The sequence below is a fragment of the Chionomys nivalis genome, chromosome 7 (assembly GCF_950005125.1).
Source record: "Chionomys nivalis chromosome 7, mChiNiv1.1, whole genome shotgun sequence".
Lineage (NCBI taxonomy): Eukaryota > Metazoa > Chordata > Mammalia > Rodentia > Cricetidae > Chionomys > Chionomys nivalis.
This window is the reverse complement of record NC_080092.1, coordinates 44,904,030-44,931,882: the sequence shown is the minus strand read 5'-3', so window position 1 is coordinate 44,931,882 and position 27,853 is coordinate 44,904,030. Positions and strand designations below refer to the sequence as shown.

Genomic DNA, 27,853 nt, shown 5'->3' with positions numbered 1-27,853 from the left:
GGGTGGGAGCCCTCTACAACAGGATCTAATGTGCAGGTCTGGACCAAGATTCAGATAAGCAAACGGGATCTCCTTCCACGCTCTCTCGAATATTCCTCTGTGATGACTTACCGTAACTACCTCACAGGCTGCTTTCTGGAGTCCAGTCACTATGCTGAGCACTTAGCTCCCATCACCCCTTTTGTTTCTTACAACCTAGAGCCTTCACACCAGAATCCACTGCTTACAGGCAAGGTAGAGAATGTGCTCCCGCTGGGAGGCAGCAGAGGGCACGCTCTTGCCTGAGCTGCCTACCTTCCATGGTCTTACGCCATCACTCTGGGTTACCTTGCTCACTAAAACTCAACCATGGGAATTTTCTCATTCTTTCTTGACCTTCAAGTGTAGTTCAAAATAATGGGCCAATAAATGTAAATGACTACATGGCCCAATACCCTGGACCACTGCAAAAGGCTCGGGAATAACAGAAGCCTGGAGCTGGGTAACACGTATGACCTTTGCCCTCCTGATGGGATTAGCTCAGCTATTCCTACTTTACCACCATTTCCATTCAGATCATGATTCAGAGGCCGGCACAGCTCATGCCAATCTCCTCTGCATATGAGCACAATTCTATCAAACCCGTGTTTCCAATACACACCATCAAAGAGTGGGACTAACTGAATTCTTCAAGTTCCTTCCAGGCCAGTGACAGTCCGCCCCCCGGCTCTACTCCCCAGCTCTGTACAATTGGCAGACATTGTACAGTGAGCATTTGCAATGCTCCCTCTACCTATGAGATGGTTAGGACCTCACTCCTGAAGCGCCACACTTCAACCAAGTCCCTAGCTGGACCTCCCTTTCCACTGAAGCTCTTCACCTCACCTTCATGTATGCCTTAAACCCATACCCAGGGCCCCCCAAAAACCTGGGAGACACAAGTGAGTTACTCTGATGTTTATTTTAATATATCTTAGTCCACACAGTTGGTATAAAATCAGGAAAAGCAAGCAAAAAAAGAGAAAGGTCTGGAGTCTTAGCATCAGAAGGGCACCGTATATACATCTACAGTTGGTGGCCAATACAAGTCATTGCCAGACAGTCCCTGGAGGCACAGGACACTCTAGACCCAGCAAGCCAGGGAACTCACAGTCCCAGGGGTCTAGACGCTTGTCCTGACGCTCCGACCGTGAGAAAACTGTGGGAGTGATGGAGGCTTTGAGATTTATTTATTGTAGTAATAACAACAGCCTAGCTAGATACGAAAGCGGTTACAAACCATTTATATCACACGCAATTATTCAGGTCCCCATTCTACTTTATGTCATCAAACTGTTAATCGAGTTTCCAGTGAGTGGTTTAGATGATTAGTAATAACGAGGAATGGTAAATCTATAGCACCATTTCACAGACTCCTTGTCTCCAACTTCTCATTGAAAGGTGTGGCCCTGGTACTCTGCCTACAAGGACGAGTGTCCCAGAGCTACCAGGCATGTTTCTGCGGAGGGCTCTGGTCAGGGCGTTTCGTCTGTGAGTGCTTAGGGCTCCACACAGCGATTCGGGCAGTGGATATTCCTGCGAAATGCACCAGGTCACCCACAGTGTGAAGGCCTCTGGCCATTGGGGGTTTGTCCCCAAACTTTGGTTATCCTATGAGGTTGAGTGGGAGGGAGGTATCTGATTTTAGATGAAAGGGGCCACGTGGGAGATTTTTTTATGTCTGAGCAAAACAAAAGATGAAAACAAAAACAAAAACAAAGATACTGAGCTTGATTATAGTGTTAAGATGTAAAGTTCTTTAAGATTCAACACGAGGCTGACAGTCAACATAAAAGCAAACAATCCTATGTACATATATGTAAAAAGTGTTATAAATAGGTTTTATAAACCATAGATATTATATACATCTTCAGTTGACAGCACTCCCCACTCAACCGCGTTCTGTTTGGTTTGACTTGAGTAGGGGTTTGGGGCTAGCTCTTTTTGGTTTGTTGGGTTTGTTTTCTAGTTTCTTTCCTCCCTCCCCGTGTACCCTATGCGCGCTCAGAGCCTAGACGAACAGTGCATCGGGCGCCTCATTCACGTTTCCGTAGGATCACGTAGATGATGCCACTGAGGAGGGCCAGGGGAAAGGCCACCCAGGCCAGGATGTAGGCGAAGCCATAGGAGTACTCAATGTTGGCATTCCACTCGCTGTGCCTCACTGTGTATATGGCCGCTGCACTCATCACGCAAAGACCTGGGAGGAGAAAGACAGCAGGTAACTGGGGGTTCACAGCTGGACCGTGGCTCTCTGCCACCCAAACCATCCACGGGGCTAGACGGGGAGAATGTTCCTCACCTGGATGGACCTCCCAGAGCAGAACTAGGAGGAGACAGCTGGAAAATATGTGTGAAGGGAAAACAAGCAGCTCCCCCACTTCCAACCTTGGCCGCCCATGCCAAGACCTCTTCTGAGGGTCCTCAGCACACTTTCTGCCTCTTTCTCTTTCTCTCAGTGCCACCTTCTCCCAGGCCATTCGAGATGGACAGAGAGGACTCAGGCTGCAAGATAAGCCCACCTAGCTCTTCCCAAAAGTGGCTGGGTGTGCATATGCTTGTGACCCTGTGACCCGCTCTACAGACGGGCAGTGTTGTGTGTGACCAGAAACCAGTGGGACTGAACTGACGGTGCACCACTGGTGACGTCATGGGATAACAGCAAAGGCTTGACACCCTGCTAACCAGAGGGGACCAGGAGCCCTTAGCAATGCTGTCTCATGAGCGGGGTGAGAGGACCTATTGGTGATATGGGGCAGACAAAGTCTTGCAGTGGAGAGGGAGGCAAGGAGGAAAACAGCGAGGCTGAGAATCAAAGCTGCCTGCAGCACGAGGAGACAGATAAAGAGCAGCTAGCTCCATTCCACTTGGTGACCCCAGGTCTGAGGCTCAAAACAGATGGGAGAGTAGCAGACACAAGGGGGGGGGTCAGGTCACCGCAACTTTTTGGTACAGCCACCATGCTCAAGGTTGACCACCTATGCCCATGTGACAGCTGTGCCCCTCCACAGAGAGGGGTCCAATGACATCAGCATCCCAGCCTGGAGCTGGACAAAGGCAGATCTGTTCCCTACAGAAAACAGAGCCTTTGAGGAGCTCTGAGCGACTATTATAAAGGCAGCAGCTGTGTGGGATTCAGGCAGCTCCACGGCTCCAGTCCCTGGGCCACCTACAGCTAACCTCACTGCTATTTGAGTTGCTGACATGCTGGACAGTTCAACTCTGAATCAAACAGCAGAAGGGGGTGATGTCACACAATCCACCCTGATCAGATTGTCCTTTGGCAACTCAGAGGAGAATATGCCCACTCAGTTTGCCCCCATTGGAAAAGCCATACAATAGTCTTAGAACTGCTGTGGGATGGGATCTAGGACCTGCCACGACCTACAGAAAATGCACAGACAGTAAAGCTGTCCGTGTCACAGGAGGCAGGAAGCCGTAGTACTGCTGAGGGACAACAGCAGTTTGGATGCCCTGAGACACACTTGCTCAGCCTTGATCCAGGGTCCTCTGCTAGCTTGCCTTGTTGCTCCCTGGTTACCACTTCCTGTAGGGTGTAGGGACATGAACCAGTGGTGGTGGGCTTGCTGAGCATGTGCAAGGCCCATCTCCAGCTCCCAAGTGCAAAACAAAGGGAAAAGACAAGATAGGTATTTGTGGCACCATTTGTCACCATTAAATAAAACAAACAGGAAAGGAGACTCACTCTGGAGTCCATGGCTTCTGCTATCTGTCTGAACCCCTTAATCACAGTAACTGGGACCAACCTGACAGACATGGAGATATCCTAAAGAGACAATTGAGTCTCTCAATCAGTCTGCTGAAACAATGGACCCCAAAGAAAGAATTTCCCTAGAAATCTCATGTGAGAGAAGGGAAGGGCACCAGGAGGGGGAGAACTTGTCTCCCAGAAAGAGATTTCACGGGCTTCTAATGACTTGTCAGAACATCTTCCGAGATGAGGCTGAAATTCAGATAATGATGGGTGAGTGGTGGGTGGGACCACACCTTGCCTGGGGCTGCTTAGGTGTGCACATCCGTGGCCCTCTATTTGAACTCTGGCTGTTACTTCAGGACCTAGAGAAGGACTCGGGAGAAAGCAGCTCGCGATCTCTTTGTCCTTCTTCCCAGTGTGGCCACACTGACTAGATCTCCTTTTCCTGTTTTCCACTTTTAATGCGGTCCTTTTTAAATTGGATGCTCAAGGAAAGGTGGCCGGACCTGACTTGGGACACAGGGGTGGTCCCCAAGTTTGATAAGATGCCTACATATCTGAGTTGATTTGGATTCTGCCACAGGGGCACAATTACCTAGGAAACCAGTGGGGGTTGAGGGCCTTCCATGTGCCTGCCTGGGGCTGGTTTGCTGCAGAACAATACACAGCTCTCCTTCTCACTTGGTGTCTGTGTGGTTTCCTTGATGCCCTCCCACCTAGTAAGCCTGACCCAACACAGCAGGTAACAGGATAACAAACGCGTAGGAACAGTGGCACTCTGAAAACAGAAATGACTCCAGAAACAAGAAGCAGGATCAGCACGTTCTCCTCTAAGGGGCTTAGAATGTATAGCTCATGAGGAGGGTTTGCTATTAGCGAGAAGGCCCTGGAAGACCTCACAGCAAGATCAGGGAGCTTTAATGGCTGTCCATCAAGTCCCCAGGGAGTGCTCACAGAGACATCCTGCAGGAGGCTCTCCAGAGTAAAACCATCTTGCCTGGAGGCAGACAAGCCCGCTAAGAAGGTGCTTTTTGTTATCCCTGAGGAAACTGCCAAGTCAAGAAGCGTGTGATCCAGAGATGGAGAGCCCAGTTGACATTCTCACAGCTGGCTGAACATGGGACACTGCATCTCTGGCTACACAGAGGGCCAGAATAGGGAGTGTGTCATGGTAGCTAGACATAGTCTGGAGTTTATTCTCTGCCTCTTCTCTCCAGTACCCTTCAGTCCCAGTCAACTGACAAACACCAGACAGAAAGGAAGGCATCAATGAAGCAAGAAACTAAGAAGAATCCAGAGACAGAACCATAAGGTATTCACCCCATGACAGAAGGTTCTGGGCCCCACACACCATACATGCAGGCTATAGGGAGAAGCTGGAAGCCTTTCCTATGTTTGTATGTGTTACCGCAGTCTCGTATTTGGAAGTATTAACGCAGAATGCTGGTGTGGACAGCAGAGAATGCCGCAGGAATCAAAGTCCAGGGGAGTTTGTCAATGTGACTATCTCCACTTAAAGGCACAAGACACTTTCCTAAGAACACCCTTGCCAGCACTCTGAACAGGGCCCTGTTCTGAACAGGACCAATATAGTTCCATGGGTATCACATAAACCAAAGGAAATAGTCCTCTAGACTGTCCTTGGCTCAGTGAGTAGCCTCAGCATTTACCTCTAAGGATGTGCCCATACTATAGCTTCATTCCTGGTGATGGGTCTGAACTGTTTGGAGACTTTTCTTCTTGAGTCCCCAAGACTCTTTCATGTGTGTCTCATTCCACAGAGCAGTGGGATGTTCCCAAGTTCAAATATATTCTCATATACAGCGTGTGTGCGCAAGCGTGCGTGCACACACACACACACACACGATGGGGGTTATGGAGAAAGAGAAAGATGGAGAGAGAGGGAAAAAGCTTCAGGATAAACATCCAATAGTCCAAATATAAATATTCACCACTCTGGCACCATGTCCTTCAGAAGGTCCGTGTCCCATATGGTTGTCACCATCCACAACTTACCAGCAAGGATTTGGAAGAATCCGGTGATGTAAAAGCGGCCGCCTTTGGTGAGGGTGAAGAGCTGGCAGAAGAACAGGAACAGAGACAGGACGCTGAAGATGACAGACAGGACCATGGTGGCCTGGACAGACTGCAGCCATTCTGGGGGAAGAAACACTTGGTTAGAAAACCTGGGAATGGCCAGGGAGGACCTTCATGGGGCATGTGAGGCCTAGGGGGCCTGATTCCTGAGAGCCCTCAACCTGGTGGGAACAGTTAACGTCTGCACTTAGAGTATCACCAAGCTACCTTTTCTTGCTGAACCATGGACATTTCTGGAAAGGGCTGTAGGAAAAGTATGTGTCACTGGGAGTTAAGTGCCATTTAAAACACACTGAACTGCCTTCAAATGCTTCTGGCAAATGCGCTGCTCAAACTAGCAGACGGTTCGTGACTTGTATAGTCTAAGTTGTAATTTTCCACTTTACAACACAAAGGTAATGCGCAGTCAGGGAAAACTGTAGTTCACACTTGGAATTCGGAGCCTTTCCTGACTGGCCGTGGGTCACAAGGGAGACAGCAGCAGGGAATGGCAGTGAGAGGCCGCACCCAGCCAGTCACCCAGCCACTGCCATGAGCAGAAAGAGCCCATACTGCAGGGTACAGGGTGCTCAGCCATTGGGTATCAAGTGCGTTGAATGCATCTTTGACTTAACATTAGTTTCAACTTACAGTGGGTTCCCTGAGCCATAACCCCATGGTAACCAGGGAACATCTGTGTGTACATGTGCTACAGAGTCTGAGCCTCGTCCACAACTTCCTAATATTCAAGGACCGCCCCCCACATATGAGTTTCTGAAGAACTTGGTATAATCCCTCTACTACATTCCAAAAATAATAGCTCATAACCAATATTCAGGAGGTTGGCATCCTCCAAAGAGAGCTTAGGAATGCTGGTTTTTTTTTGGGGGGGGGGCGCTCTTACAGAAAGCAGGAAGAAAGTGCTAAAGATGAATGGGCATGCCATGTTCTCTGCCAGTTCCGTCCTTTTCTTAGTCAGTCTTGACCATGGTCTTTGGCCTCAGCACAGAGCTGCCTGTGGTCAATTAAATCACCAGACAGGACCATGGCTTCTGTGTTACCACTGTAGCCAACCATGCCATGCTTTCAGCAAATATTTCAACTTCCAACTGCAATTCAGGCAAGGGAGGGTATCCCCAGGTAACCATCTGCTGCAAGCTAGTCTGACTTTAGAAGAAATGAAGGAGGTAACAGGCAGGCCTAAGTGTGACAGGGGGACATGGACAGTGTCCACCAGATGGGTTGGACCATGTCTACCCTACTCTCACCAAAAAAGAGAACTGACAGAGAGGGCTTTATCTTCTCAAGCAGTAACTAGTTGGTGTGCAATAGCTTCAAATTGCACACATCACCTAGCGGTGGCAGACATCTGTAATTCTAACACTGAAAAAAAATAAAGGTAAGTTCAAGACCAGCCTGAGCTATGGAGAGGGACCCTATCATCAAAAGATGCTTGCACCAATGCTTAGCAAGCATCCACAGACTTGCCCTCTTACACCATAGCAATGCATGCTGCTGCTTTCTCCATTCAGAAAGAAAACAGTGTCTAAGGGGCCAGAAGCAGCCCCAATTTCACGTCACACAGCCACCACTAACATGTGTGCCACTAGCATGTGTCTTTTCCTGATAGTGTGGCTTTCTCTGAAGGTTCATTCTACAATAAAGCTGATGTTACCATAATCCATTAAAACATTATCTACCTCAGTGAGATGACACAGAGGCCACAAATCGAAGGTCCTAGTCTGAACCTGGAGCCGTGACTCAGCTGTGGCTGGGATGTGTCCCCCAGAGTGTACTGTCCTAAGGGGCAAGGCTGGAGCAGACACTATGTGGGTCTCCAGTTCTAAGATCTTTTACTAACACACTGTGTACTACACAGTGTGATTAAACTCGAATTTTTTATGTGTTAAATTTATGCAAGTCGGAAAAGTACCCTGGCCTTCATTTATTGACTTTTGAACCCCATTATACATGAGTGATCTAACCCAAAACTGGTTCTCCAACCAGAACAGAATTGGGCATCAGGAGATGTATTCAGTAAGCATTTCTTGAGCTTCCACACTGGCTGTGGGGATAAGAAGATGAAGAGGCAGTTTTCAACCATAAACACAACAGACAGAAGACACAGATCCACAGAGTAAGACCAACGCTATCCTTGGCTACAACCCATGTGAAGTTACTCATGAACAGCTCTCTGAGTCAAACCATTCCAGCCAAGGACCCAAGAGATACACCTAACAGAAATCTGAGGACAGTTTTTAAAAGAGACCCTAACTAAATGATAAGCAAAATAAAAGACGAATGACAACAGATGAGAACACAGAATCTGAGCTGAAATATAAAGGTAGCCAAAGAGAAAAGCTTCCCTCTTCCAAGCGTGTACACCACAAAGCCAAGACACAAGGGTCAAGGTTACCCTGACAACAGGAGCTGTCTCATTGCAGCAGATACATAGGAAATGTATGTTCAAATGATAAAATCTATCAACAATTTTCAAACTCACATGGGACAGTCTTACAGACTGTCTGTGTATTAGGTATTGGGGGAAGATGTCTCAGGAAAACGGGGATGACCTAAGCATAAAATAAAACCAGGAGTTGGAAATAAAAAGTTAGCCAGGGCCAGGGCCAAGGCTACAGCTGGGGGTATAACGCTTGCCTTGCAAGTCCAATGAACCCCGGCATAGAAAAATGAGACAGACACCAAAATCCATCTGCACACTTAACAGAAGATTTAGACAATCCTTTAAAGAAATGGAGCTGAAAGGCAAAAATGCCATCAGCAAAGAGGGACACTGAAAATTAATGTGTCGGACCCAAGAGCTGCGGCCAAAGCAGCCTTCAGAGAACAATGCCTGCCTCTTATGTCTTTACTGGAAAGATACTGAAGAAAGGGAGATTGAACTGTCAACTCAAAAATCTGGAAAAACAAGAATGAAATAAATCCAAAATTAATTGAGTTAGTGCAGATTAATGAAATTGAAGAAATATGACAACATGTCTTTTATATCTGGTGGGGAGAAGAAATAAATATGGAATTGAAGAACAAAACGCTCAACATTAATGATGTTCCTGGAAAGAAACACTTGAAGCTGCAAGAATTCAATTTTATCAAAAACAATGAGCAATATAATGTTATTCTTGCCAATATCTTAACTAGAATTTGACAAAATGATTCAAAACTTCATGAAAAGATGAATGTGGGTTTGTTTACTGAGTACTTGCCCCGGCTGCACAACTTCGGTCCCCAGTACTGAATAAACCAAACATGATGGCTCTTCAAACAGTCAAGGTCATCCTTGGCTGCATGGCAAGTTTAAGGCCGGCCTGGGTTATGTAACACACTGTCTCAAAAACTTTTTCTTCAAAAAAAGAACGGAAGCAAAAAATAACAGCTAACAAAAAGTTTGAAACAAGCACCGAAACAACAAATAGGAGATCAATAACAATATAAAACAGAGGGAAGAAAACCAGAACAGTAAATGAAAATGACCAGACATCAAGCATTGGCCTCCAGTGTATGTCCATTACCTTACATGCTCATTATTAGCAATACAATTAATAAAATATAACTACAATGTACAATTAAAATATTTTACATGCAAAGCTTATAAAGTTTTAGCAATTCAAACCGTATGTTCTAGTCATGGACAGAAAATGGTAGAGTAGGGCAAAAGGAAGACTTCGGGTGTCTTGACACAAATTTAGTGTACATTAAATACAGTCCACAAACCATAAGGAAGGACATGAAAGGGGGTGTCAGTTGGAGTTAGTCTCTAGCTCACGGGTCCACAAGATTAAGGTTCAGAGGGATCAAAGGTTCAGATGTTAAATTAAAAAGCCACATGGATTGTGATTCGCAAGTGATAAATATGAAGCCAGTAAATACATGAAGATTCTCAACCCCACGAGATAACCAGAGGATGCATGGGAAACTCATGAAGAATGTGATACCAGCTTTTATCTACCCAACTGTTGAAAAGAAGTTTTTAGAGACAGTATCAGGTCTGGTGAGGGGGCTCAGTGGGTAAAAGCGCTTGAAGAATCCACAGTGGAAGGAGGAACCAGCTCCGAAAACTCCTCCTCTTATTTCCACACAGGTATCATGACAGGTGAGCATAGGCACTAATAACAGACAGAATTTAGAGTTGATCACATTGCCTGGGTCAACATGATACACACTGTTCACAGGAACAATGGCAACACAGCCTTTCATACCTAGAGAGCTGAAGGAATATATTTAAAATTTTCAATGTTTAAGACATAATGGCTCAAAAAGCTAATGTCTGTGTCTAGAAGTAAATACTTGAACATATACTCAACAATATACTTAAAATTTCATCTGCAAAGAATGGCTCTGAAAGTGAGCATGCCACCCGGGAACTGTGGGCCAATCAGTCTTCAAGGGACAATCTGCCTCAGATGCCTTTACCAGGAAAATACTCAAGACAGGGGGTTTAACTGTCAACTCCAGAAGCTAGAAAAACAATAATGAAATAAACCCAAAACTACCTGAGTTAGTAGAGATTCAGGAAGTCAAGCAGGATGTTCCACAGTGGAATCATTCCTCTCACAAGGAATAATGAATCAGTGTACCTCCTATAATGTCTGACCTATAGTCTCCTACAATAACAAACTAGACTATCAACCTACAACGGACCTGCAGCCCTTGAAAAATGACAAATTAAGATAGCAGTACTTTTATAAGCGCTCAAGACAATAAGAAGTAAAATACACACACATGTGCACAGGGCCATGATGTAAACACACCAAACAATAGTCCTTGCTACACTACATCTCTACAGAAAAAAAAAAAAAAAACAACATCTGTCAATCTGATGCCAGGAAACCCCCAAGAACTTTATAACATAATGAGGGGGAGTTTAGTCAAAATCCTTTCACTGGATCTGTATCTTCTGACTTATTTTTCACTAAAAGAGAGTGTATTCTTCACCTATCTGAAGCCTTCACATCCACAGACTCAACCAGAGAGGCCGAAGACGCTTTTAAAAGCTCTGCCTGTCGTGTGCACACACAGTCTTCCCTTACCCGCACTCCCTGAAGAGTACAATGACAGCTATTTACCCAGGCTCCACACTGCACTGCTGTTAAGCTATAGGAGCACACAGAGGATGTGCAAAGGTTATGCACAAATGCTAACTACCCCACTGAGTGTGAGGAGCTTGAGTTTATGAGGATTTGGGCATTAGGCTGGGAACAAATCCATACTTCATAATGAAAAGCAATTTGACATGTATTAGGTGAACGTTAAATGAGTTTAAAAATTACAAGGTAAAGAAAATCTGGCACTGTCAATAGCGAGGGTTGGGTTTCCAAAACTTCAAAGGACTGCAGGATTCTGGGCATAGAATAAAGAGATCCACTTGTCATCAAATGTCATCCATCAGGTGCTAGTCAAGGACAGTCAAGGATAAGCAGAGCCAGGCCTTGGAGACAATGGCCTCCATGACAGTCAGAAGACTGGCTCGGTTCACTGGCTGCTCGAAGGGGAAAGCCTGCAATGCCCTAAAGGGGCTGCCCAGCTACCCTACCATTTCTTCCAGCCAGAATCACTCTCAGACTTAGAACAGAGGGGTGGCTAGGGCAGAGGGGTGGGTACTTGAGCCCATGTGAAAACAGGCTCAGGCAATGATGAGCAAAGCCAGGCTCTCCCTAGCAGCCATGTGTGTGTGCTCTCATTGAAATAGCCCCAAGGTGGTTCTGCTGCCACCTATTTAACTTGTCACTTGCCTCTTGGAGAATTGAATTGCCCTTCTCTAGATTGACTTACTATCCCAGGTCATAGGGATGCAAGAATTCAGGCTGCAGTGAAAGTCCTGTTAAAGGAGGAGGGTACAGAAGTTGGTCCATGTGACTTTGGGGTTCAATCTCATTGGAAGAGGGAGGAAGAAAAAAAGGAAGGAGGAATAGGAAGGGAGGGAGGGAAGTAGGGAAGGAGGGAGGGAGGGAGGGAGGGAGGGAGGGGAAGGAAAAGAGGGAGGAAAGAAGAAGCAATGGGAAAGAAGGAAAGAGCATTGGCAAATAAAGCCAGCCCCACTCACATAGACGGTGCTAGCAGCAGAGAAACAACCTTTTATATGTAGTGACTGGAGGGTCCATTCTAGGCACCTCCATTCAGGTCACACAAAGTGGGGACCACAGAATTCACAGAAGTGATGCAACCCAGGCACCAACCAGAACTCCAAAAAGCGTTCTGACTTAATTTTGATTTCTCTGTGTTTTTCATCCCAGCATGGCAGCACTGTGAAGCATCAGCAGAAGAGTGTCTGTCTACCCAGCAAGCTGACTGCAGTGAGCTGGAAGATTAAGCTTTGGGGGGCTCACTGAGCCTCAGTAGGAAGCGCAAAAAGCAGGGAGTGTGGCTGACTTATCCGATAAACCCTTACTTAGTAAATCAAGTGGTGGCTTTACTTTGGCCTCTAAAGTTAGTTTCTCCATGTTTGCTAGAGCAAAGCAAGAGGCAAGTGTTGACAGTAGAGAGAAACAGAAGCGGGGGAGAAGGCTGTCAATTTGAAACTTATTTCTAGTGAACTGCAAAGGCCGGCTTGGTAATACCCTGCTCCCCACTAACTGAGAGCCTACAATAATTGAGTATATAACCCAAGGAAACCTCTTGTTCTCCAGTGCTCACTTAGTAAGGAATTCAAAGGAGATACCTGGGGAATTGTCGGAGCTAACTCTAAGACAGTCTCAACCCTTGGTACTAAACCATAGTGATAAACCCTGCATGGTCTCAGCAGGCCTGCTGCTCCAATGAGATGCCAGGTGCCAGGGCTACAGACAACTTTCTGTTTGGGGCTGTGGCTGCAGACAAACCCATCCCCCAGGGAACACAGGGGATGGTAGAGCTGGCTCACCCAGGCTTCCCTTCAAGGTCAGATTCCTGCCCAGAGCCAGCTGATCAGAGAAGGAAATACATCTGCCCCCTCGGCTATATTCTTAGCCCAGGGCCTACAGTCTACATGGTGAAGGGCTCAGAAAACACGAACAGTTCATCTGCCTCTGTCATTATCAGCACGGAGTCAGCCTCTATCCCTGATCTCTGGTTCCCCTGTTGGGCAATTCTTGATTGGTTTTCTGATTCCAGAGAGAGAGTTCACTAGAGTCTAAAATGTAGCTGAGTAGATTGGTTACTTACTTAGCTGGCTCGATGATATGGGTTTGGTCTTCAGGGCCACCAAAAACAATTACACACAGTAAGGTAGTTATGTTGAAAATGTGAAAATGTAAGGTAGATAAGGTAGAACACAAACTGGGGACATGGAAGAAAGCCATCGGGGAAGGGGTAAATCACAAAGGCAGGAGTCGTGCCTCCCATAGGCACTGTGCTGCACTCTTTTCAAAGTCACATGGCAACCCCCAGAGCAGGACCCCCGCCCTCAAATCTCCAACCCACCACCATCACACAAAAATCACCATTTTCTCTGATTTCTCAGTATGAATGCCATTCCAGAACTCGCTGGATTTCCAAGCAGCCTCCACCCTCAACAATGTGGCCTCTGCTTACCCTTCGCCCACCAGCTTGGTGACCCAGAGTCCAGTGTGGGTCCTGTCCTAGGACCTCCACCCCTACCCCAGCAGTTTGACTTGAGAATCGGGACTCAAGCTAATTTTACCCATGACCCCTGTAGATCACATAGAAAAGCAAGGCGTGACCCTGGGGCTCGCAGAGACCAGGAAGGCTCACCTCTGCTGAGACCTTTGCAGCTGGTGATTACGGAGGTGTTCTACTGGGAGCAACCTGCAGCTGGACATTAGTGGACACAAAGGACCCAGTGTGGGGTAGAAAGAACCCTCACATCAGGGGACTCCAATGACATCTGAGAGATGGTCACATTTGTCACTAATACAAAAATCCAAAATGTTAAAAATATCTGGAGCTTGACACAGTGGGGAGTTCTTCACCTGACTCAGAGTGATAGGTACACTGAATACGTAGACATTCATCTTTGGGCTATGAAAATAAGTTGTATATAAATACATGCCATGTTTAGATCTGGATCCCTCGCCAAACAGAGTTAATGCGTATGCAAGTGTTCCAACATCTAAAAGCACCCTAAATCAGGGCCGCCTCCAGATGCAGACCCTTTGGCTAAGATGCTCAGTTCACATAGGCACTCAGTGAATTGCACTTCTAATTAAGAGGTTTGTGCAAGACATACCAACTAGTTGTACACTCCAGTATCCATGCTCTTCTGTGCACTGGGTCTTGGACTGGCACAGGGATTCCTATGTGCCCCCTGGGGTCCCTGAGTTACCTGAACAGAGGAAGCTTCCTCTGTACCTTGTTAGGAAGCTGGAGAAACAGGAAGATCTGCAGAAAATGTTTACTCCAAGACTTAATAAGTCGATACTAAAAGGGGGGGGCGTGGGTTTCATGCTCAAGTGTTTTGGCCTCTCTCTCTCTGGACACTCACAGTAGTATGTAGTGAATTACTACAGGTCACAAGAAGTTGTGCTCTTGTTAAAAAATAATAATAAAAGCTTGAATAATTTATGAAGCTTAATATTTTTCAAATCATTGACCATAGCACCCACTTGAAATCACTGAGTCTGGCCACAGAAGAGAGAGAGGCAGATTCCACTGCATAGCATGAGCCATATGAATGCAGACAGGGAGTGCCTGGGCTACCTCTGCAATCTTTGGGTTTTACAGGATTTCCTCATACAAGAAAGACTGAAAACCTCCACCTCCCCCAGCAGATAGAAAAAGGCCACCGTGGAGATCACAGTTCCTACACTCACCAGGAACAGAATGCCACCCCCTCTTTCCTATGCACAAAGCCCTTCTGTGCTCCCCGGGTCCCCTGATGATGTATATGATCCCCAAGAACAAGCTCAAGGGTCAGCCACCTCCTTGGGTCCACCTATATGACAATTACACTCTGGAAGTGCAGAGGCCCTGGGACCTGTGCAGCGAGGACTCTGACTGTGTGCCGTACCTTGGCATGGGTGACTAGTAAGACATCAGGGCACCTGCCAGCCTGGCCCATTTGCTAGAGATAGACCAGTGTAAGAGAGCATGGACTCCTGGGACTTCAGTGACTTGTTTTTCCACCACAATGCACTGAAGAGCCAGAAAAGTCAACAATGTATTTGAATGCCTTCCCTAGTACCGTTTTGATTTAGAATCCACAGAAGGGAGAGGAGGGGGAGGGGAGGTGCTGTGGCATGGAGAGACAGCTTTGCTAAGCCAAACCCACACGTTCTCTTCACACTTGCTGCCTGCCCAGACCATACAGTGGGAACCCTGGAACAGTCTCACTAGCTCCAGAGAAGCCACAGAAAGGAGGTGACGAAACTCCAGTCCTCCGCTATTTGAAGACTTGTCAACAGAACAAAGACTGCTGTCACACCCCATCTTGGTGCAAAGGCCACTGGAAAGATGTCCACTTTTTGAGGGTGAGCCCAAGTCTAGAAAAATGGCACAGGGGAAAGCAACCAGGAGTGACTGCCCCAAGCGACAGAAGCTGTGGGCTGAACAAGGGAATTTTTCAAATGATTTTGTCTCATGGGCTTCCTCTCCCATCCCAGGTTGCTGATCCCAAGATTCCCACCTTTGCAGGTTCCCATTAACCTCTATCCAAGGCTCAGCTCAAGGGTGTTCCTCCTTTGCCCCTCTCCTTCACTTCAGCCCCAGGACCCTGAATACCCTCCCTCACAGATCCAGGATGTCCAATTGTCGGGATCCAGCAAGACTGGTCCCCGGGGACTACTAAATCCAAAAGAGACCTTGCTGACACCGCTGATGAGCACATCTGATCCTGGTTTCCATCCTCCGATGCCCCATCTCATTTCTATCTCCTGGCCCACAAACCTAGACATCGTTTCCAACCAAGCTTCCACAAATCCTACATCTAATGCAGCTCCAAAAGCTATGACGAGTCCAGCCCCTCCTCCGCTCCTCCCACAGCTCAGCCTCTACCAATGTCCTACATTCTAAAGTGGGTTGAATGTGTAACTCTAACAAGAAGGCCTGGCATAGTGCTTACATCATCGCTGTCACCAGGGCTGTCACTATCCATCATTCCCGGCCTGGACCATCATAACAGTTCCTCGTTGGTCCTTTGCCTTTCCCCGGAACTAATTTTCAAAACGCCCACCCTCCACTGTGGACAAAGGGGTGTTCTATGGCCAGATGCTTCTTCCTCCTCAGGGATAGCAGTCTACCTCATTTCTCCAACTTTATAAACACAACTTCTGCTCTCAGGATTGTTTCTTAATTGTAACTAAGTCCCTCAACCAACTGTGAGCTCCATAGGGTAGAGACCTGGTTTTTCTTATGCCTCCACGTGCCCAATTCTGGAACCAAGTCTACAGTACAGGAAGGCCTCCACATACAAGAAGAACACGTGGCTGCAGCTTACTGGTTTCTCCTCAGAGAGGAAAAGCTTTTCTTGGAAGTGGGGTGCTCCCTATCACTAGCAGGGTAGACACACAGAAGGCTTATTGCAGAGGTGTCTCTAGACGGATGGGGAAAGCAGCAGATAGCTAGAGGCTCTTGCATGCCAGCAGCTGTATTTTCAGCCCCTGGGCCCAAGCACCTTCCTCTCACATGCCCTCAAGTCAAGCCATGACCAAGCACTCTCCCTGCTCTTAAAATGCAAAGGATGTTTTCGGGACTCTGGGGAAATCCCAAGAATGTAGCTGATATCATATCTTGTGATACAGTATCACACTGACCATAATAACTGGTTATTATGAAACAGTGACGCACTATGCTATCTATGCATGCATGTGTTGCACTACTGGGCTCAGGCAATCCTCTCACGTCGCCCTCAGTTTTTAAACAGCAAGACTGCGTATGCTCCATATTAACGCCTACAAACTGTCATCTGATTAAAAAAAAAAAAGTCAGGAGATCAAATGTCACATCCCATCCCCTGATTCCTTTTCCTGCCAGAGAACCTATGAGATCCTGTGAATTCAAGACCCATTGCTGCAGTGGAATTCTGGGTTGGTCTGGGGAGCCACAAAAATGTTAAACTGTGAACCGTGAGCCCATAAATGCAGAGGGCCTTTGGGCTTCCTGAAGTCTGACCTGTAGCTGAGCCACAGCAAGGAAATGGTCTGGTGCCCTTGCCAAAATGACAGTGTCATCACATGGCTGAGCGAGTTGAAGTCTGGCATCATTTTGGAGGCAGAGACAAAAGAGACCACCAAGAGTGTTCAGGGGGACTGATGCTGGCAGGACAGATGTTTTCCTGTTTCCAGCCCCAGCAATGCCACCCACAACATAGAGACTACCGTGAGTTTATTGCTGTTCTGTAGAATGGAAAAGGACAAGGAAGTCTTACTGGCTTCTGGTTTGAGCCCCAGGCATCCTCTGAGACAAAGAGGTCCTCTGCAGCTGAGGGGGCCAATTTCGCCAAAGGGCCTATAGGGCATCTTCAACCACTATGAAGTCACTGGGGATGTGGTTATTCCCTTCATGTTCTGGGTTGAATAGATACTTTCTAAAATCAAAGATGTGTCAAGAATGAGCATATTTTTTTGCTGTCATCCTCTAACACAACAGAGCAATTCCTAAGTGGATATGAGTCTAGTCACACCAAAGGCCAAGTTCTTCTGTGCCTGACTGACCTCAGCTATGTTCTCGAAAGGCAATGAGGAGGCTAAGGCCAGGTTGAGCCCTTCCAACCCTCAGGCACCCAAGCAGCCTGGGATCTGACCCTTTTGCTCCAGATCAGGTCCATACAGGTGAAATCTAGATTTGGAGATCACTTCTATGCATTTAAAAAAAAAAAAAACAGAAATTCAAAACACAAGGCACAGGTTCACTAAACGACAAAGCAGATGTGCTGCCCAGACCTGGAACAGGGGTTCCTCAACTCCCTCACAGGGGCTTGGAGAAAAACTGGAGTCTGGAAGAATCTTTAGACACACCCCATTCTGGCTCCACTCTGCTGTTCTGCTCTCTTCCCCTGTGATCTTGTGCTCAGTGCTCCCCCTGCCTCGAGCCTCTCCCAGACAGTCACACAATTTACTCCAGGGTCAGGGTGACTCTGGAGATGGTGACTTGGGTGGGACCTCTTAAACAGCCCAGCAGAACTCTCTGGCAGGTGACGTTTAGAAGAGAAGAATGTGCTGAAAGAAAATGAGGACTCACGGTACTGACAAAGGACTCTGAGATTTCGCTATACTTGAGGAGGAAGAGGGAAATGGAGGAAGAGAGCAAGGAAATTGAGGGAAGGGAGGAGGAAGGGAGGAGGAAGGGAGAAAGATGGAGGGGTACAGAGAGAGGGAGGGAAGGAAGGAGGGAGGGAGGGAAAGAGATGGAAGGGAAGAGAGGGAAGGAAGGGAGGAAGAAGGGAGAAAGATGAAGGGGGACAGAGAGACAGAGGGAGGAAAGGAGAAAAAGAACAAGGGAGGGAGAGAGAGACAGAAAGAGAGACATTTTTGACACAATCCTACTCCATTTCTCTGCCTTCTTGTAAATGAACAAGGCATGATTGGTAACTGAGCTCCAACAAAAGGAAGGAACAAACGTGAGCTTCCAGGCACATTCCATCCAAAGGGGCAAGAGCACATTCTTTCTTCCTTGCTATGTTCGCCCTGCCACTGAGGGCAAGGATGAGAAGGCTAGAACTCCAGCAGCCTGTACACTCATGTCAGATGAGAACCAAGCCCAAAATACGGCAAAGAAATGAGCTAGAAAGTATCTCATTGCCTAAAAATGTCGTGATGAAACGCCATGTATCTCCCAGGCTGCCGTGTTCTGATTTCATTACAAAAGGGGAAAAATAAACTCTAACACTAACATTTGAAGAGGTTCTACCCAATGGGGTCAGCTCAATCCTAACACTAACCAGAACTCGAGCCAACTGGTCTACCATGCCCCATCTTCTTGCAGTAGGTCATTGTCCAGACAGAGCATACCTCCCCGCTTGCCTGTATTTACTTAAATCCTGCCTGCCCTTTGGAGAAGGGATCATATCCTGCCTCCCACTGTAGACTGTCCTTCCACTTCCTCCTGAACCCGGGCACGGTCTGTCTGCCCCCTCTCCTCAGGCACCTGGCCCAGTGTGCCTTCACAGTGAGTGACTCATACCCCCACACTCAGTGAACTTCAGCATCAGCAGGGGCAAGATCCCTGACTGCCAAGGCCAAGAGCTCCCGAGCCTTGGGGCGGGTCCCACAGAGCCAGTTCACCTCTGCCTACTGCAGGGATTGAGCAGGGCAGGGGCCAGAAACTAAGTGAATCAGTGTAGAAAAACCTGAGAGGGGGAGAAGAGGTTGAGGACTCATGAAGAACACGTAAAACTAGACCCAGCGCAAAGAGATAGCTTTGCAAAGAGACGTGATTCACCTTTGGGCTCGATAGGACAGCTATAGGGCTGTCCAGAGTACACACTAGCAGTCCACACCCACATAGCAGTGGCTTCTACAACAGAGCAGCCCCACCCCTATCCCGGGGGGGGGGGGAGAAGAGCTTTAATGATCTTTCAGAAACGAACAAGTTGGAGCTAAAATAGTGGCTTGTGGCCATGGTGTCCCAACTACTCAAGGGAGCTGAAGAACAGGGAATCCCTTGAACCCAAGAATTCAAGACCAACCTTGGTGGCAGCAAAACCCCAGGGGAGGTAGGAAGCCTGTCATATAAAGGGATGTTACGTGCTTGGCACACAGTCTTATCAAATCACTATCAATAATGATTACCTCAAAGAGAATGCTTCCAACATTCTAAGAACAAACACAACTCATTTAATTCAGAGAACAACTAAACACCATTCATTCAAGAAGGTAGCCCAATGCTTTAAAAGTAACTTTGTAATTCTCTGTTGTTGCATAATTTATCATGGGATACCATGGAACAGGCAAAGCAGGCCCAGGGGACTGATCCCTGGGAGCTTCGTCTGTAACATGCTGACACACCTGGAAGACCTCAGGCAGGTAATTACTACTTGAGAAGTGTAAATGGAAACTCCTAATTTAAAATAAGCCCAAGTGGAAGCAAGCCTGGCTTTGTGGGGGCCTTTTCAGAATGCTTCAAAAGCCCATTAATGTCAGAGCTACGACCTAGCGTTCCCAGAAAAGCCATCAAGAAGACTTGGAACACATTAACAAACTGAGCAGAATCACTGTGGGATAGCCCAGAAAGATGAATTTGTCAGACACGGAGAAGTTGAGAAGCAAGTTTCCTCTTTAAAATAGCACCAATGTCTCTTTAATATGTGCTTCTGGCACCAAGGAACAGCTATTTATTGTGCAGGAAGATGCAGTGTGGGCCAATTAACGGGCTACCCAGCTGTACCTTCCATTCTCTCTTGCAGACAGCTTGTGCACAGCTTAGCAGTTCCTCTGCCTCCTCGTTTCGGCTGAAACTCAGGCGGTTTTAATATGCCTGCCAAAACTGCTCCCTTCCGGGCCTGAGAGTCTTGAATTCTGTGCCAACCCCACGTGGCCAGATGCCACTTGGGGACAGCGCCTGTGGACACCAGCCCCAAGGGCCCAGAGAAAGCTGACTTTTGCAGGCTGTCTTGCCCCTTAACGGTCACTAGGTGTCAGTGGTGAGGCAGAAGATACCCAGCATGAAAGCGCAGGGAACTTCTGCCAGACCTTAAGGCTGAAGCAGTTGAAACCTGATTCTGGGGCGTTCGGGGACCAAGAGAAGTCTCATCTCTTTCTCAGGCACTCATGAATAGTATTCATTTAGTTGGCTGCCAACTCACCGTGCAACCTCTAGGATGGTTTCAATTTAGTGTGTCCCCCAAACCCAGATGAAGTACGACCCATTTCAAAGGGACTGGGGTCTTTATTGTGTCCCCAGCCCCAGAACTGTGGAATTTTAAAACAGCCTTTCACCTCTCCTCCCTGTGAACACGTTACCAGTTGCCCTGGGCAAAGGTCTTTCATTCACTACACTTCAACCTACTCTTGCCAAGTCTATAGGAAGAGAGAAATCAGCGAAGGAACTGGATTGCACTGAGCTGAGAGTCACTTCACTGTCTGCTCTGTGGGGCTGGATAATAACCGATCCCTCTCACTGACTGTGGCATCTTCAATGAAACATGAGAGCCATTTACAGTAAGACGGAAGCCGTCCTTAACTGGCCTTTTGAAGTCAGAATTCCAGGTCTCCCTGGGCCCAGGACCCATCGTTGGGAACTTAAGACCAAGTCTTGGCAAAAATTTCATGACTACACCTCCACCAGAGCTCTCCTAGTGGGCCCTTGATTCCATCCTCAGCCTGGTTTCCAACACCCCACAGCCAAAGATGATGAGAGCAGAGGAGAAATACAGTCTGTAGAGAAAGGTCCACAGGCTCAGCTTATGATGCTAAATGGTACCACTGAGGCCCAAGACCTAGGAAGGCAGTCTGGTAACTGGGATGGGGGCAAACCTGGCCAGGCCATCTTCAGGAAATCTCAACTGCCTAACGCTGCAGTGGGAAGATGCAGGACATTTCTGATGGAGACAGTCACCAGACCAAACATGTCTGCAGTATCACCAGTTGCCATGGGCTCTGCTTTAGGTGAACCGGCACGCTACCTCCTCTGCTTAACTGTGTCCAAATTGCTTTACCCACTTCGAGCATTACACAAAGCAATTAGAGCAAGCTGAAGGCATGGCTCAGGTAGAGTCACGGGAATACCGAAGTCTCCCTCATGAGACAACTGGCCCTGCCTCTCACGTTGGTTTCATGGGTCTGCGACACGTTCCACCCCACCCAGTAGGCACTTTCTAGACCAGAGCCCCAAGAACTGATGTTTTCAGGTGCAAAAGAAGAGCCCTCGGGACCACTGGAGCAGAGCGCCAAACTAGTCTCTCACCGCTCACTGACGATGCGGAACAATGTTGGACAGCGCCATAGATGGATGTGGTACAGTTCTGCCAGAGATCAGTCGTGTGTCCATTGGTCACGAGCCATTGCTGGAAACAATAAGACACTCCAATTAGTGAAGCAGCCAGCAAGGAAGGAGTAAAAGCAGCAGGGTGAGGATGGTAGAGCAGCCTTCCACTGTAGGCCTGCCCCACCCCCGACCCAGTGAGACCAGCACAAGCTACTCCCCAGCCTTCCTGGAGGCCTGACCCCACCCCCACCCCACCCCACCCCCACCCCACCCCCACCCCCCCAACCCCAGTCCTTCCCCTGCAAGCACAGGTCACTCCCTGGTAAAGTTAACAATTGTGACCCAGGAATGCGGGGTGCCAGCCTGACACAGATATGTGCGGAGTGGGGAGCACTGTCTTGTGTGTGAGAAGCACTTTGGAAATAGAAAGGTCTCTCACACGCACACAGATACCCACACATACATATGCTACTGCATGAAGAGGTGTGTGGCACAGCAGGAACAAGGCACTTGCCCAAGGACAGTGTCCCCAAGCTCTACCCGGCACATGGACACTTCCTGGGAGTCATTCCTAGTCCTGACCTCTATAAGCCCACTTCTTCTCATATCTATTTCTTGGGTGAGCATGGAGGGGTCAGGGTCTTAGGTAGCCCAGGCTGTCCTCAAACTAGGTAGCCAAGGATGACCCTGAGCTTCTGACCCTTCTGCTTCTACCTCAGGAAGGGCTGCACTACCATACACAGGTTCATGCCAGGCTAGGATCTGAACCTAGCAGGCTTCACGCTTGCTTGCCAAGCACTGTGCCAGCTGAGCTTATCATTCCTACTGCTATCAAGATTAGCATCAACCATAGTCACAATTAAGATCTCGTTATTAATAAAGCAATCTACAAATCCCAAAGCTACTTCTCAGAACCCACACTTCCACCTTGCCTTACATTAAGACATTAAAGCCAGAAGCATACATCTTCATGGACAAGAAATAAACTTAAAAGAACTAATCCACTGTGTTTGACAGTTTCATAACACGTTTTCCCTGCCCAGCTCCTATCGGGGAGGGCAGTCCAGCAAGATACGACAGGCCTGCTCCAATACTGGCTAGAGACTTGCAAACTTTTCTCCAGGTAAGCCGATTTTAACTTGATAACTCCAAGTCCTAACGAGATTTATAAAAGAAACGTCTGAGCTATGATTTGGGGAAAGAAGATTTTCTAAATTGCCCACTTAGTTCAAAGAGGCTACGTCAAGGTAAAGAAAAGCAGTCCAATCTTATCAACCGGAGGCCAAGAATCATGGATCTGCTGTGCAGTCAGCCCCTTTGGCTCAGAGGCCTAAGCAGCTAAGTTCTTCCCGTCCTTGGTCACTTCCTATTCTACCCCTAACTCTGGCCCGACTTTCTCAAAGGACTGAAAAGAAGCAGGAGGACAGAAAGTGCAAAAGCAAATGTCCCTGGGCCTCTGAGATGTTCAGCCCTCTGCAAATATCATTCCAATTTGGCACTTAGAGAAGCACCTGGGATCCCAGAGCAGGAATAGCTGCCGCCCCTCAAGGAGCCTCCCCTGCCCGCCTGCACTCACGCTGACGATGGTGGAGACGAACAGCAACACTAGCACAGCGACGTGGAGGAACAGGATCCCCAGCAACAGTAGGAGCATGGTGACTGGGAGTTGGGCGCGGGCTCGGTGGAGTGGTGCCTGGACAGAGAGGGAGGCGGGTGTGAGGCCGGTGGCCCTGGCCCGGGGGCCCAGCTGGCCGGGAGGGGGCAGCAGCCGCCATCCCTATCCCCGCCCAGCGCCCGCCCGCGATCCAACATCTTTTGCCTTTGGAACAAAACAAGCAAGTGGTACGCACGTCTCGATCACCCCGGGAGGCGCGCAGAGGAGAGGAGTTTCCAGAAGGATGAGCCGAGGCCACAGCAAGCCTCCGCCCAGCCGGGGCGCCTCTTATGGCTCGTGGGACTCCGAAGGCCACAGAGGCCACGTCCCTGCCCGAGTCACAGGGCGGATTTCCCCGGGGGCGGGAGGTTCAACGGGTGGCGCCAGGATTGTAGTCAGCGGCCTGGGGTCGCCCGCTGCCTGAGGCTGTTTTCCCAGACCCCAGCGTGCCTCGCGTTCCGTTACTTGCCTCCAAGTTTTCACCGGGTTTTGCCAGCTGAGAGGAGCCACCCCGCCCGGGGATCGGCCTAGATGCTGGCAGCTCCCGGATCGGGAGAGCGGGCGGGCTGGAGGACTGCCCGGCTCCCGAGCTTCCCGCGCGCGCGGGGGGCTCAGCGCCTTTCCTGAGCCCCAGGGGGCTAAAGGCCTTGAACCCGGCAAGCTCCACGCTCCCCCCAACACACACACCACAACGCTCCCACGGGCAGCCAGGCTGAGCCCGCCGCAGGCAGGGCCCCTACGCGTACCCTGTCCAGTTTTCCACCCCGAGTGGATGCGCCAGGAGTCCTATCCTGGGGTGCCACTGACTGGCGGGAAGGAGGTTGTATAAAACGGCTGAGTCTGAGAAGTCCCGCAGGTCAGAGTTGGCAAGACATGTTTCTGCGGTCCGGAGATCCTATCCTCCCACCCTTCACAGATTCAGAGAGCTAAAGCTTGGTGATCTGATAGCGAATGTGTTCGGCTGTGAAAGACTGGCTGCAGCTGGGTGGACCAGTTAAGGACAGAACCTTGGGCCAAGGAGACTTCAAAATAGTTTTGACAAGTATTCTATCCCAGACACTCCATTTTCCTCCCAAGGAACACATCAAAAACAAAAACCCAGGAATGCACAGAAGATATAAATAGGATTTTTCCATGCTTTCCACAAAAATTAAAATTACATCGGATGGCTTCAAGTAGGAGGGAGCAAGAGCAGATAAGGCCCGTGGCTAGGACCTGAAGGACCAGAGGTAGGTATTTTAACAGTACATCTTCTGGAAAGAATCGCGTGATCGCCCCAGCCACCTTCTATCCAGACACTGCCACCACCCTGGGTAGACTAGAAAAGAAGCAGGCAGGGGTCTCGGAGCTCTGCCACAAGACAGTCCTGTGGAGGGCTGAAGCCCGGTCACTATTCTAGCCGCACTACCTCCAGACGGATGCCCAGGTTTATCCCCCACCTCCTTCACTTTCCCTACCAACTTACTTGCAGTTCAAAAGGACAGCTGTCTCAGAGCAGAGTGGCCTCAGGCACAAACTCCGGTGCGACCTCTGGCTTGCTGGCGTCCCCAAAAGACAGCCGTGCTGTGCGGTTGCGTGCGCGCAAAGCAAGGGGGCACTGGGAGGCTCCCGGCGTTCCCCTTTAACGGGAACTACGCCCTGTTTGCGTCGCTGCACAAGGGTGTGTCCCTGGGTCAGCGTGTGCGGGAGGGCGGGCCTCCCCGAGGAGAGGGGGCAGGCGGGCGGGGCGCCGACTGCCCCAGACAGTTACTTGGACTTAAGACACCTCCGGAAAAGCAGATCTCTGCAAAACTTCGACTTTTATTCGAAGCTGGAGGCCCCTGGGCTTCTCGCCTCCCACCTCCTCTAGCTCTGTGGTACTTAGACCCCGTTGACCAGTAAATCGTACCTTCGTCCCCCACTCCCAGCCTACATAAGTAAAGCTTGCCCCGCATCATGCCGCATGTGCACAGTCCGGGCGCACCCAAGCAGACTGTGCCTATGCGGGAACTGAGGCTGGATCCCCTCTCCTACCTGCAACCCGGACCTCTGGGACCTTGCACACCTGGCTTGCTTGATCTTAATTGGGCTTGTCCTCAAAACACCCATCCTGGCTATGCTATCCCTGTTTGTACCTAGAAAGTGTGCCGGCTTCCAGGGATTCAGGAGACATATCTAGAGGACCCTGCTGGGATCAGAATTGCCCGGGGGGGGGGGGGCACTGCTAAAGAGACAAGGAGTCCTAGGATCTGGCTCCTCCTAACTTTGGCAAACCCAGATTACAACGCATATAAACTTAGGGTGAAGTTTGCCTGAGGCAATCTGGCCTGGCTCCCAGTCTTGGCTGGAGTCCTGACCGGTGTGTGTGGGGGGGAGTAGGGGGTGAGGGAACTGGCCATCTGAGGAGGTGCGAAAGAGCGGCCAGAGAAACTAGCTGATTCATAGCCGCCTGAGTGTGGCCCTCCCAGAGTTATAGAGGGAGAGGCTAGGCAGCCCTTATTGGAGATGTGCCCAAGTGACCATCAGGACACCTGTGTCGGCCGACTGAGCAAGGAACCAATACGTTAAAGGTCTCTACCCGCACATCCACACCCTCCCTACCTATTATGAGTTGTGTGTCATAAAGCCCTAGATGACTCAAATAGTTCCATATTATTTTGCTGTGTGAAGGTAGTCATCATTTGAACTCATTGTCTAGTCTTGCTTATTAAATAAAAAAATGAATTTGAAGGACTCTTCAGACAATGATCTTTTAAATTTTCTTATCAGATTAAAAAGAACACTTGTGAAGTTCTTATCCAATGACCTGTCTATGCCAGGTGCTCTACCTGGGCTGGGCACACAGCGGGACGAGAGGAGCCGTGGGGACCGTGGTTGAGGTTGGGGCTCTGTGCTCAGGCACCCCTAATCAGCCAGCTTCCTCCTGTTGTAAGCGTTCCCTGAGTGTTAGTGTTTTCAATGTCGCTGGGAAGAGCTACTTGAGCCTGCACTGAAGGGCGTGGAGATCCATCAAGAAGATATGCTCAAAGCCCTTAGCGGTGTGTCTGGAACAAAATATAGGACCAGGCTACAAATGCACCACTATGATAAGAATGCCACATTTAATATTCACAACCCTACAAGGCAGGCCTAGCCACCTCCGGACTAAAATACATTAGAATGCCCAGAGTTTTACAGCTACACAAGAGTGTATGTGACTGGAGAAGGACTGAGAAAATGCAGCTAAGTCTTCTATTTTATGGTCATTTTCATGTTGAGTGTGTCCTCGAAGTCACTGCACTCTTACTTACTTAAAACCCTATTTGTTCTGAGTTTTCTCGGTGGCACTGCGTTTAGCTCGGGTTCTCTTCCCTTCCTGTTGAGGGAGCTTCGAAAGGCCGTCTAATACTCTGCCCTTCCCCATCTCAGTATTTCAGCCAGTAATAGCCTGGGTCATAGCCACACCACAAGCTGCCAGAAAGATGACCCCATCTGTCCCTTGCTGCCTCTTGCTTCCTGGCCAGCTCCCAGTGCTACAGAGGAAATGCTGCTGAGGAAGTGCTGTACAAACGTGGCTACACCCAGAGCCTGCTGGCCGCAGGTGGAAGGGGCCATGCCCCAGCCCCGCTGGCCAGCTGTGCGAATAAAGCTACTTGCACTAGGGCAAGGCATCTATGCCCCCCTTCCCCTTCCAATTTGGATGTATTCAGGCTCTAGGTGCTCTCAGCCCACTCTCTTGCCTCCCCAGTCAAATACACACCTGGATTTTAAGCAAGAACTTAAGAACTCCCGAGTTCCTGTCACTTTCAGTACCTTTGTGCTGTCTCCATTAGAGTCACTTCCGTGTGCAGGTTTCAGTGGACGGGAACTGAGCCGCGCTATAACATACAACACCACCCAGAGGAATCATTTGCCAATAAAACTCACCAGCACAACGGTGTAACGCCTTCCTCTACACGGATTTCTTTGCAGTCAAACGCAAAGGGTGGAAGGCAAGCCCTGCCCACAGGACAGCAGATGCCCACAGCTGACACGGATCTGAGCTCTGCTGCTTCCAGCCAGCCAGGCTCCCTGAGATGTTCTCTGGTGGAGCTCCCTGTAACTGAAGCTGGACTAGGCGTCTTTCCAGTTTATTCAGGGGCTGGTCCAATGCTGGGATATGTCATGGTGGCCTGAGAGATTCTCAGCCTCTACTATTTAAAGAGACAGTGTCCACTGTGTAACCTCTGAAAGAGAGTGATCCCAAGAGGCCCTGCAGGAAACGAAGAGCTTGGAATGAATTCGGGATGTTCCTGAAGCCAAGAACCCAGGGCTCTTCTCCCTGGAAACACTTAGCCTATGTACAAGCAAGGAGGTCCAGCCCATTCTCAGTAGGCTCTCTGTAACTCTGTGGAGTCTGCAAGACCAAAATCTACTGTGCAATGGGCATATGCACACAGCATTAACTGCAAGAAAACCAGCATCCTTCTACAGCATTCCAACATGGCACAAATCACCCCCTCAGCACATCACACCAGGGAACCAAACATGGATGTCAGTGTTACCCAAGTCAGCTCCATTTTGCTGGGTGCCCAGTTAGCAAGGGTCCATGCTACCTGCTCTTTCTGCTGTGATTCCCT

The 27,853-nt window shown here is 48.9% G+C and overlaps 1 protein-coding gene across 3 annotated transcripts; it reads right to left on the bottom strand.

Annotated features, from left to right (window-relative positions):
- Window positions 1-921: 921 nt before the first annotated feature.
- Pmp22 (peripheral myelin protein 22) lies at window positions 922-27,323 on the bottom strand. Of its 3 annotated transcripts, none has more exons than XM_057774959.1 (5): window positions 27,162-27,323; window positions 23,199-23,315; window positions 21,602-21,701; window positions 5,750-5,890; window positions 922-2,218 (listed from the first exon to the last, which is right to left on the bottom strand). In XM_057774959.1, the coding sequence occupies exons 2-5, from the start codon at window positions 23,274-23,276 to the stop codon at window positions 2,055-2,057; spliced, it is 483 nt and encodes a 160-aa protein (XP_057630942.1). In that variant the 5' UTR covers window positions 23,277-23,315; window positions 27,162-27,323; the 3' UTR covers window positions 922-2,054. The 3 variants fall into 3 exon arrangements, with proteins under 3 accessions (XP_057630942.1, XP_057630941.1, XP_057630943.1); XM_057774958.1 differs by lacking the exon at window positions 27,162-27,323 and adding an exon at window positions 24,742-24,892; XM_057774960.1 differs by lacking the exon at window positions 27,162-27,323 and adding an exon at window positions 24,023-24,040.
- Window positions 27,324-27,853: the final 530 nt, after the last annotated feature.

Bases quoted from the DNA above. Each gene is read 5' to 3' on its own strand.
- Pmp22 (XM_057774959.1), bottom strand. From the start codon at position 23,276: ATGCTCCTACTGTTGCTGGGGATCCTGTTCCTCCACGTCGCTGTGCTA. The intron at 21,702-23,198 runs GTGAGTGCAGGC...TATTGTTTCCAG, and splicing joins TCGTCTCCACCATCGTCAGC to CAATGGCTCGTGACCAATGG. The intron at 2,219-5,749 runs GTAAGTTGTGGA...TTCTCCTCCCAG, and splicing joins ATTCTTCCAAATCCTTGCTG to GTCTTTGCGTGATGAGTGCA.